At 38.8% G+C, this 12,485-nt stretch overlaps 1 protein-coding gene across 1 annotated transcript in view; it reads left to right on the top strand.

The window, feature by feature from the left end:
• Positions 1-2,370: 2,370 nt before the first annotated feature.
• Positions 2,371-12,485, top strand: part of LOC143299832 (cysteine-rich DPF motif domain-containing protein 1-like) — a 15,117-nt gene continuing 5,002 nt past the window's right edge. The window contains exons 1-4 of the mRNA XM_076613317.1: positions 2,371-2,495; positions 4,265-4,373; positions 5,548-5,631; positions 11,948-12,033. Coding sequence (XP_076469432.1) covers positions 2,371-2,495; positions 4,265-4,373; positions 5,548-5,631; positions 11,948-11,986 — 357 coding nt within the window. The 3' untranslated portion in view covers positions 11,987-12,033. The remainder of the gene's footprint in view (positions 2,496-4,264; positions 4,374-5,547; positions 5,632-11,947; positions 12,034-12,485) is intronic.

Raw genomic sequence — 12,485 nt, 5'->3', positions numbered from 1 at the left:
GAGTATACATTAATTTATGTCTGTAATTCACTTGTTGGTTACCAAGAATGGAATCAACCGTGGTCTATGTCACACAAAATATCGTCAACTGGACCGTTCCGATTTGAAAGAGGCGCACGTGCTTCTCTACTCACCTAAAAAATAAAAATAAATTGCCAGGCGAGAGCAGATTAAATGCACTCAGCATAGGACAATGTTCTTTTTTTGTATCACAGAGTATACATTAATTTATAGTCTGTAATTCACTATGTTGGTTACCAAGAATGGAATCAACCGTGGTCTATGTCACACAAAATATCGTCAACTGGACCGTTCCGATTTGAAAGAGGCGCACGTGCTTCTCTACTCACCAAAAAATAAATAAATAAATTGCCGCACGAGAGCAGATTAACTGTGTTTAGCATAGAACTATGTCTTTCTTCAATCACAGAGTATTAGTCTGTAATTCACTGTGTTGGTTACCGAGGATGGAATCAACCGTGGTCTATGTCACACAAAATATCGTCAACTGGACCGTTCCGATTTGAAAGAGGCGCACGTGCTTCTCTACTCACCAAAAAATAAATAAATAAAATAAAATAAATAAATTGCCAGGCGAGAGCAGATTAACTGCGCTTAGCATAGACCTATGTGTTTTCTGTGATCTTTAAATTAAAAAAAACCCAAAGATTGCCAGTTCATGAATATGGGATTTGTCAGGACGACAAAATTGTAAAGCATGCAGGAAACAGCGTTCTTTCATCACCTGTTTACCAACCTCTGGTCACTAGCAGTCCGCCATAGTTTTATTTGACTTTTTTTCTTTCTTTCTTTTTTTTTTTTTTTTTTTTGAAAGCTTCTATGAGGTGTGTGTGGTGGGGCAGTGTAGTGTATAGTCTGCTGGGTTGGTGTGGCGTTTTGTTGTGTGGTGTGCTGTCGTGTACATTGTTGAGGTACAGTGTAGTGTTGTCTGGAGAAGTGTGGTGTGGTGTGGTTTTCATCAAGTATATAGTGTGGCGTGGTGTTGTACTGTGTTGCGTCATACTGCATTGTGTTGAACTGAATTGTTTGTCTTGTTTCGCGCTGGATCATTAAATCTGTCTTAGTACAATTCCAGTTCAAGGTACACAATTATTTCACAAGCATTTACTAACTATACTTAATTTAACATTGTTTTCTATGAAATTAAGACAAATTTCACAATAACTTTTAAAGACGAACCGTTTATCAACACATCATAATAGTTGCTGCCGATAAACGTATATGAAACTAACCAGAATATAGAATAATAAAACAGTTGAAATAATATGCTGAAAATTCCAATCATTTTGTTTTACACCCTGGATTTACTGATTAACACACTCTTCGCCGTGTTGGCAGAATAATATCTGTTTCCAGAGAACATCTTGATTGTCTTTTTTTTTTTTTTTTTTTTTTTTTTTTTTTTTTTTTTTTCCAGTTCTCCTATGTTCGTATTTGCCACTCTTACATGCAATGATTAAATGTAATGAATTATATTATTTTGGATTCATCGCGCATGCTAGAGTAACGAAGAAACGTCTTATGTAACCTTCTTCTGATGACGTGCTGTCACCAGAGTGAAAACAATACATATATATATATATATATATATATATAGCAAGAACAGATATCTTGTGCATGCATTGATCCAGTGGGCTGGTCAGATCCAAAGATCCTAACAACCACTAGAGGGGGAAAATTGCATGTATCTGTCTACATGTACGATGAAATTGATTTAAAAAAACAAAAAAAAACAACCCCAAACCAAACAAACATACAGTTCATGCATGTAGGGTGAAAAAACAACAGGAAATGTATGCGGATGATAATTATAATAAACAAACAATACACACATTGACGCTGCAATACAATAAAACTGTACACACGCTGACTACTCATAAGATTTATTTTTCTTGAATTCATCTTCAAATTTTCGCCCTGATGGACTTATTTGGGAAGCTTTATAACAAAAGAGAAACAAGCTCAAGTGTTGATCTTGGGACATCCACTTCCTGTTGAATTTATAATGACATTTCTTAAACCTGGAGAACACAAACAATGTATGGTTCTTCCTTAGATGAACTAGACAGTTTCCATGTGACTGTGCGTGTCTGCGAGTCGATCTGTGCCTCAGTGCCAGGATGAAAACTAGTGCGTGGACACGCAGTGAGAGACGTTAAGAAAACGAGAGGAAAGCATGTGTGTGTGCCTTATGCGGTACGCGCAAAACCTGTCCCGAGAGAGCAACCCAACATGGCAGACATTTTCTACGCGGCGAGAGGCCGCGAGCACAGTCCAGATTACTGTTGGACTTGGAGGCAGTGAGCCACACAGGAAGGGACATCACTCTCTGCAACACTGCCAGTTATGATGGCGGCTGCGACGAAGGTGGAAAAAAGCCCTGAGGATAAGAAACAGTTTACATGTTCTCTGTGCAAGTTCCAAATTGAATATCACTACCACGGGAACAAACCACCGTTTGCCAAAGCTCTGACGTAAGATATTGTATGAATTAGGTATCATAAATCACCTTTCATATTTCATATTATTTTGCCACTCGTGAAACCGAAACTACCCTTGTCAGTTGCATGCCAGTTGCAACGGAGTACAAATGATTCCAGAAGTCTTCAGATAGTAGACAAACAAGAATAGATTTTTGCCCCTTTAACGTCAAGCAAGTTGCAGCTGTATAGATTTTTTTTTTTTTAATGAATAAAAAATTCATTGGTGAAATTCTGCGGCTATGTCTGTTGTATACGTTTAGTTTACATCATATCACCAGTGTGTCATTGGGTGATCAGTTACGCTTGTACAAGTATAGATTATTTATATTTTGATTAAGGACAGCAATAAGACTTGAAAACAATTTGATAAATCATGAAGAGTTTGATGAGCCTTTATTATTGTTGTTGTTTTCAAAAATTTTTTTTTTCCTTATTTCAGACCAGTTAAATTTCTTTTTAAAAAAAGAATAAGATTAAGGATAAGAATATGAAAGTTACACATACGTGGAACAGTGCTAGTCAAGGTGGAAGGTTGGAGAAGTGGACAGAAATATATAAGGAAGAGCTGGAAATTGCAATATTTAGGGTTGGTAAGTCAGTACTGTTGATAATCTACATCTGTCTTCAGATACTGGTAATAAAACTAAAAGAGAATTATCACACACACACACACACACACACACACACACACACACACACACACACACAGATATATATATATATATATATATATATATTTATTTATTTATTTATTTGAATTTGTATTTCTTTTTATCACAACAGATTTCTCTGTGTGAAATTCGGGCTGCTCTCCGCAGGGAGAGCGCGTCGCCATACTACAGCGCCACCCATTTTTTTGTATTTTTTCCTGTGTGCAGTTTTATTTGTTTTCCTACACATTCACACACACTCACATACATACATACATACATACATGTAATATATATATATATATATATATATATATATATATATATATATATTATATCAAATATGTCAAGACTGTCAGTTTTTAAATCAGTTCAGATTATGATATTCATGATTGTATAATCAATTTATAAAATTACATTTCTCTTTCTCTTCTTCTGTCTCCAGACATTCACCAGTTGTTGTTTTTTCATAAATGTATTCCAGAAATTCTTGACAAATACATAGTACATGTATGTGTTTTATTGATGTACCTCACTACCTGGATACCTATTTCAGTGGTGTGTGTGTGTGTGTGTTTGTATGTAATGTGTGTGTGTGTGTGTGTGTGTGCACGCGCTTATGTCTGTGTGTGTGTGTGTGGACGGGGGTGTATGTAATGTGTGTATGTGATGTATGTGTGTGTGTGTGTGTGTGTGTGTGCATACATGCATGCTGTGTGTGTGTGTGTGTGTGTGTGTGTGTGTGTGTGTGTGTGTGTGTGCTGTGTATGTGTGTGTGCATGTATGTGTGTGTGTGTGTCAGAGTGTGTGTGTGTGTGTGCATGTATGTGCTGTGTGTGTGTGTGTGTGTGTGTGTGTGTGTTTGTATGTAATGTGTGTGTGTGTGTGTGTGTGTGTGTGTGTGTGTGTATGTGTGTGTTTGTATATAATGTGTGTGTGTATGCTCTGTGTGTGTGTGTGTGTGTGTGTGTGCTCTGTCTCTGTGTGCTCTGTGTGTACTCTGTGTGTGTGTGTGTGTGTGTGTGCTCTGTGTGTGCTGTGTGTGTGTGCTCTGTGTGTGCTGTGTGTGTGTGCTCTGTGTGTGTGTGTGTGTGTGTGTGTGCTGTGCAGACTGCTGGAGGAGTGCTACGTGATGAAGGACCCCTTCTCCACCAGCGGAGGTCTGATCACTCTGGGGTCCACATGTTCCCTGTGTCACAGTGTGGTCTGCATGTCCCCTGTAAGTCATGTTCCTTCGTGACTGGTCATTTTACTGCATGTCCCCTGTAAGTCATGTTCCTTCTGTGAATGGTCATTTTACTGCATGTCCCCTGTAAGTCATGTTCCTTCTGTGACTGGTCATTTTACTGCATGTCCAGTGTATGTCATGTTCCTTCTGTGACTGGTCATTTTACTGCATGTCCAGTGTATGTCATGTGTCCACTGACTGGTCATTTTACTGCATGTCCATTGTATGTCATGTGCCCACTGACTGGTCATTTTACTGCATGTCCAGTGTAAGTCATGTTCCTTCCGTGACTGGTCATTTTACTGCATGTCCATTGTATGTCATGTGTCCACTGACTGGTCATTTTACTGAATGTCCAGTGTATGTCATGTGCCCACTGACTGGTCATTTTACTGAATGTCCAGTGTAAGTCATGTGCCACTGACTGGTCATTTTACTGAATGTCCAGTGTATGTCATGTGCCACTGACTGGTCATTTTACTGAATGTCCAGTATATGTCATGCACCCTCTGTGACTGGTAATCTTACTGTCATGCTGACCCAACTCTATTCCCAATAATGGAATATTGAACTGCTGATGCTGATTGGCTGTCGCATACATCCTGTGTTTTTTCTGTTGTCATGTTACACACACACACACACACACACACACACACACACAGCCTTTAACATAGCTCAGGGAATGTGGTGTAGCCTGTATGGATCAGTCTGCATGCTTTGACACCTCCTTCAAATTGAACCTGATATTCTTGCTCCTTGTCTCTGTGTCTGTACTTTTGTGTTCATATATCTACATGATAATAAAACTATAGAGTAAGTATTTGTACAGTGCAGAATCTTGTGCAGAGACAAGTCAAAGCACTTACATGCCAGTCATTCACACGCATGCACAGCTTTGATTCAAAGGAATGAAAGATAAAACTTATAAATGTCTATAAGTAGAAAGCTAGAGAAACTGTACACTTCAAGAGGGAAGGAGGAACCAGTGTGGAAACAAGCAGATTCTGAGGCCAGACTTGAAAGAGCTGAGTGGAGGGATTGGAAGAGGCAAAAGGAATGAAAGAAGTTCAATTTGTGCTTGTGTCCATAGTGTATTGCTAACTCTGTCTGTATGTTTTCACTGTTGCTCTTTTCAAAATGACGGTTACAGTTATTTTTGTTTCAGGATTGCAGTCTGTTTTATTCCAAGCGCTTCTGCCTTCCCTGTGTTGTCAGACACCTTGAAGAGTTTCCAGCAGAAATTCAGGAGGTACAGTGTCATCTGTTCATCATGATATGGATACTTGTATAGTGCCTATACTTCGGTCAGAGACCAAAACTCCAAGGGCTTTACAAACACAGAGTCATTTGCACAACAGGCTGTCTGTCTGGGTAGAGCCACCTGATAGCTACCGTTGGGTGCTCATCATTTGTTTCCTGTGTCATTCAATTACCATCATCACCAACATCGTGTGAACGGAATCCTCCCTCCTTTGTTGAAAGTGGTTGACAATTTTTGTTGCGTAAAATGTGTATTATCAGTGCAGCATTCCCTCTCTCCAAATTTGGAATAATTTTTTGCTTTTTTTTTTCCTTTCATTTGATTCCACTTTGGTGGGGCAGTGCTCTAGTGGTAAGCTCATGACTAGGAGGAGGGTATCTACTGGTTCAAGCCCTATAGAGGGTATCTACTGGTTCAAGGTTCAAGCCCTATAGAGGGTATCTGCTGGTTCAAGCCCTATAGAGGGTATCTACTGGTTCAAGGTTCAAGCCCTATAGAGGATATCTACTGGTTCAAGCCCTATAGAGGGTATCTGCTGGTTTAAGCCCTATAGAGGGTATCTACTGGTTCAAGCCCTATAGAGGGCATCTACTGGTTCAAGCCCTATAGAGGGTATCTACTGGTTCAAGCCCTATAGAGGGTATCTACTGGTTCAAGCCCTATATATACAAACCAGGACATTCCTTCTGTCCACTAGATCTTGAGCGGTAGTTTGGATCCTAGTCATTCAAATGAAATGATAAATCAAGGTCTCAAGTGCAGCATACATTTAGAGCATGCAAATTCTGTCAAAAAATCCACTGACAGTAAATCAATTACACTTGTAGACAGACAGAAACAAAGGTGGTACTGCCCTGTGGTGTTGCGCTGTCCCTGAGGAAAGCAATGTGATTATCACACAGAGAAATCTGTTGTGACAAAAAATTGTACAAAAAGTTATGCAGTTTCATTTTATTTAATAATCAGTCTATAAATATCTTTCTTTTTTTTTTCTTTTTTTTTTGTGGTGAAATGTGCAACAGGGCAAGTGAGTTAAGATACAAACTAAAACTAGGAAAATACCCAACAGTCCGAAGTGAAAGAAGGCTGTGTATGCTACTATTGCTAGGATGTCATGCTGTGGTTAAAAAGCATGTCTGGTTGTTTGATTAACACTTTGTACCCTATCAGTATAGCTGCACTGCAGTTTCAGTGGACCAGCCCCACTTTGTACCCTATCAGTACAAGCTGCACTGCAGTTTCAGTGGACCAGCCCCACTTTGTACCCTATCAGTACAGCTGCACTGCAGTTTCAGTGGACCAGCCCCACTTTGCACCCTATCAGTACAGCTGCACTGCAGTTTCAGTGGACCAGCCCAACTGCCGCTGAGTGACACTGTTAAAACCATACTTCATTGACACAAAAGACACACGTCATCACAATCACTCAAAGTCCCCTTGCAAACAACATGCGAACAGCATGCAGGCTAAAACCAACAAGCAAAAATGCGCTGAGTGATAATGCATGTGATTGGAAAAGTGAAACTAAACATGCTCACTGCATTACACATGATCATTATCCTCACTCACTCCAAGGGAAGCAACTGGGTAATTCAGATTAATCAGTACTCCGGGTACAAAGTTTTAAAAAGTTTGCAGGATTTCAGTAGGTAAAATGATATGAAAAGTCATTTAAAAAACAACAAAGAAAGTGATCATCGTTGCATGGAGTGGGGGCTTGTTTTGTTTTCTTCACAAGAAGTTAAAATCCACTTCATAAATCAGGTGCAGGTTTTCATAAAATGTTAAAAATAAACAGGAGATGATATAATTAATGCAAGCTCTGTTGGTCTAATTTTTGCCTTTTATTGAATATGTAATCTAACAGTTTTTTCAAAGTAAATGATTTATTTATGTGTAGTGCTTGGGAAATCCCTGTAGTGTGTTGAAGACTGTCAAGACTTGACTTATACATATTATTATTATTAGAAGTAGTTCTTTTTATGTATTTATCTATTATTTATTTACTTCTTTTTTTTCTCAAGGCCTGACTAAGCACATTGGGTTACACTGCTGGTCAGGCATCAGGTGTGGTGTAGCATATATGGATTTGTCCGAACGCATTGACGCCTCCTTGAGCTACTGAAACTGAAACAAGATCTGACTGAGACATTAGGTCCGTGATTTGGTCTGGCATCTGCCCTTATCCTCCCATATTTTTTTGTTTTGTTTTTATTTTTTATCTAAGCAGATGTGTAGTATATTTGGCTCAGTCTGCGTGCTTTAACTCACTCAGTACGGCCAATCCTCTCTTCTCCTGTACACAGACCCCTCGGATGTCCAGTGGGTGTCCGAATGACCCAACCTTTAGCTTCCGTCATCAGAATTGTGGTATTCTTTGTCAACATTCACCTCTTCAGTATAAGAGCCTTCCGCTTGCAATATTTTGATGATGGTAATTGGGCTGAAACGCTGTTAACGTCGTCTCTTTCGCCGTTCGTATGGAGAGAGTTAATGCCTCCTGGAGTTTGAACACCTTGATCTTTTTTTTTTCTTTTTTTTTCTTTTTTTTTTAAATGTAAAATTACTTGTATAAGTAAAAAAAAAGATATATCGCTTTGTTTTAAAAAATAGTCGTTTAGAGATAACAAACTCAGAAATCAACAATCTTGAGTAAAAATTATAACTTTCGAGCTACATAAGAAACGAGCAGTAAATTCAGAAAGCAAATCGGAACAACAAAAATTTAATATCACCGATTGAATTTGGCACGGGAGGTAACTTAGGCCGGTTAAAGATTGGAATTTAAAGATGGAGTTACTCCCCTTACACCGTGTCGCGACTTCGATTTCCAGCGTCAGGATATTCGATGTTCGCTTCAGAGCTGAACTTATTGTGTAACCATATCTAATGGCGTGTGCATGCATGTTCAAAACCACACGGACATTTTCAATTTTGACATACCTTTAACATTTGTACTTCACTTTGATAAATTGCAGAAACTGAATAATTGTTTTGGAGGAACATACTTCCTTTTGCAATAACATTTGTATTTAATTCAGCGTAGTTTGGAAATTTCATAATAAAATGAAATTTATCTCCAGTGTCCAACATACTACTTTTAATGTATTGATAAATTGATAAATAACACACACACACACACACACACACACACACACACACTCATGCAACCACCTGAAGGGTACTTTGTTTAACATTGTACTTTATGTGCACAGTCCATGCTCTGCTCAACTGAAAAGTCCTTGTCTGTCAGGGTCATCTAACTGTTATGGCTTATTAAATTCTGCTGTAATTTTTTTTTTTTTTTTTAGCTTTTAAGAATGTAATGTGTGTGTAGCACATTCAGCTGAATTCCTGAAGAAACAGCAGCATACAACTTTGCAGCTTCTGTTCTTCACCAATATATATATATAGAGATTTTTTTTTTTTTTTACAAGTTCAGAGAAAGAACGTTTTTTTGTGTTTCTTTTATAATTTGTACATCTTAGAATTACTTGTACATGTTAAAAAAAATTGAAAAAAAAAAAATTGTTGAGGCAGCTATCAAACGATCAAATCATTAATCCAAAGTTTACAAGAATCGAAACAAAAAAACAACAACATGTAACTCTTGAACTAAATCAGAAACAACTAATTATCCCCCTTCCCCCCCCACCTCAAAAAAACACACCAAAAAACAAAACAAAAACCACAGCAACAACAACACCAACAAACAAATAGCAAAGAAAGCAAAACAAAAAAACCAAAAAAAACCCCAACTATTACGGGAGGTAACTTTAGGTATTAAAGATGGAGTTGCTTCCCTTATACCGTGCGGCCTCTTCGATATGCAGTCGTCGATAAATGGCGATGTGCACATCAAAACTGAATTTGTGATGTCAGTATGCACAAGACCGCATGCGTGCGCGTTCACACACACGCGCGCGCGCGTGCACGCATGCTCGCACGCACGCACCAACAGACACTTTTCAAGTTTCAAGTTCGATACACCTTTACTGGGGCATTGTTTGACAAACAGCAAGCCCACACTCTGAATATATGCAAATAACAAGTTTTGATATAAAACGAAGCATTTCCCAATTCTGCACATTTGTTTAATTTAAATGTTATTTGTTTACTTCTGTTTAAAATGTAACAGAAATTGAATATAAAGGAGTTTTAGTTTCAGTAGCTCAAGGAGGCGTCACCGCGTTTGGACAAATCCATATACGCTACACCACATCTGCCAAGCAGATGCCTGACCAGCAGCGTAACCAAACGCGCTTAGTCAGGCCTTGAGTATAAAGGAGTGAATCTGAATATAAAGGAGTAACATTTTTTTTCACAGTATGTTGTTTTTGTGTTTTTTGTTTTTGTTTTTATTTTTTTCATGTAGTTTAGCATACTTTGAAAATTCCATAATAAAAAGGTGTCTCCAATGACCAGCATACTGCACTCTTTTGCAGATTCACGATGTGTCATTGCACACACACACACACACACACACACACACACACACACACACACACACACACACACACACACACACACACACACACATTGTTAATCCAAAGTATGTAAAGAAATTACACGTAACTTTGGAACTAAATCAGAAATGTGTAAATGATTAACTAATAGAAATTAAAGACAAATCAAATGGGGAAAAAAGAGAAAAAAACCCAAGTTGATGGGACATGGAAGGTCACTTTAGGCTGATTAAAGAATGGAATTAAAGAATGAAGTTGCTTCCCTTAGACCGTGTGGCAGCTTTGCTGTGCAGTCTTCGATAAATGTTGATGTTCACATCAAAACTGATTTTATTTTGTGAATATGCACAAGGTCGCATGTGTGCCCACACGCACGCATGCACCCACCCACACACATGCATGCATGCGCGCACACACACACACTCTCTCAATCACCTTGTTGTTACATTGTTTTTGTTCTTTTTGCCAACATCTTATCGACATCACCTATAAAGTCATAGTTAAAAGACTTACAGACTTTTCCACTGTAAGCGTTCTGTCAGAAAGATACATTGTCACGACAATCAATAGTTATCAAGGAAGGGAGCACAGGTTTCATGTCTACTTTGACATTATATATCTCTTGATGGGTATTGAAATCAGCCTGAAGAAAATGGTCTTTTTTTCTTTTTTTTTAATTTGAAGCAGATACAAAAAAAAATCTCTTGAACTATATAAGATCAGCCTCAAGTAAAATGACCTGTTTTAATTGTTTGAAGCAGAAACAGAAGGTTGTTGTGACTGTGTTGCTGTCACTGTTGCAGGAAGTGAGCAGAAAACAGAAGGATGTTGTGACTGTGTTGCTGTCACTGTTAAAGGAAGTGAGCAGAAAACAGAAGGATGTTGTGACTGTGTTGCTGTCTGTGTTGCAGGAAGTGAGCAGAAAACAGAAGGATGTTGTGACTGTGTTGCTGTCACTGTTGCAGGAAGTGAGCAGAAAACAGAAGGTTGTTGTGACTGTGTTGCTGTCTGTGTTGCAGGAAGTGAGCAGAAAACAAACAGAAGGTTGTTGTGACTGTGTTGCTGTCACTGTTGCAGGAAGTGAGCAGAAAACAGAAGGATGTTGTGACTGTGTTGCTGTCACTGTTGCAGGAAGTGAGCAGAAAACAGAAGGATGTTGTGACTGTGTTGCTGTCTGTGTTGCAGGAAGTGAGCAGAAACCAAACAGAAGGTTGTTGTGACTGTGTTGCTGTCACTATTGCAGGAAGTGGGCAGAAAACAGAAGGTTGTTGTAACTGTGTTGCTGTCTGTGTTGCAGGAAGTGAGCAGAAAACAGAAGGATGTTGTGACTGTGTTGCTGTCTGTGTTGCAGGAAGTGAGCAGAAAACAGAAGGATGTTGTGACTGTGTTGCTGTCACTGTTGCAGGAAGTGAGCAGAAAACAGAAGGATGTTGTGACTGTGTTGCTGTCACTGTTGCAGGAAGTGAGCAGGAAACAGAAGGTTGTTGTGACTGTGTTGCTGTCTGTGTTGCAGGAAGTGAGCAGGAAACAGAAGGATGTTGTGACTGTGTTGCTGTCACTGTTGCAGGAAGTGAGCAGAAAACAGAAGGATGTTGTGACTGTGTTGCTGTCTGTGTTGCAGGAAGTGAGCAGAAAACAGAAGGATGTTGTGACTGTGTTGCTGTCTGTGTTGCAGGAAGTGAGCAGAAAACAGAAGGAATGTTGTGACTGTGTTGCTGTCTGTGTTGCAGGAAGTGAGCAGGAAACAGAAGGATGTTGTGACTGTGTTGCTGTCACTGTTGCAGGAAGTGAGCAGAAAACAGAAGGATGTTGTGACTGTGTTGCTGTCTGTGTTGCAGGAAGTGAGCAGGAAACAGAAGCAGGAGAGTGGCAGCTAGCGGCACTGTGCAGCATCAGTCACCCCATTGTGGTGTCATCCCGACAGGTGGTTATCATCATGATAGAAATCATTCATCTATTGTCATTATTCATTTTGTTTGTTGTTGTTGTTGTTATTATTAGGATGATGATGATGATAAAGAATCATCATTATTATTATTATCATTGTTATTATGCATTCTTCTTCTGCTTATTATTATTATTATTATTATTATTATTATATTAGGCTATGGTCAGTTTTGTGGTGCTTAAAAGTAGTAAAAATTGTTTTAATAGTGGAGTGTGGCCCACGGTATGGTCAGTTTTTTGTGCTTAAAAAGTAGTGAAAATTGTGTTTTAATAGTGGAGTGTGGCCCAGGCTATGGTCAGTTTTTTGTGCAAAAAAGTAGTAACAATTTTTAATAGTGGAGTGTGGCCCATGGTATGGTCAGTTTTTTTTGCTTAAAAAGTAGTAAAAAATTGTGTTTTAATAGTGGAGTGTGGCCCAGGCTATGGTCA

Source organism: Babylonia areolata, chromosome 25 (assembly GCF_041734735.1).
Source record: "Babylonia areolata isolate BAREFJ2019XMU chromosome 25, ASM4173473v1, whole genome shotgun sequence".
Taxonomy (NCBI): Eukaryota; Metazoa; Mollusca; class Gastropoda; order Neogastropoda; family Buccinidae; genus Babylonia; species Babylonia areolata.
This window is presented reverse-complemented; position numbering and strand designations above follow the sequence as displayed.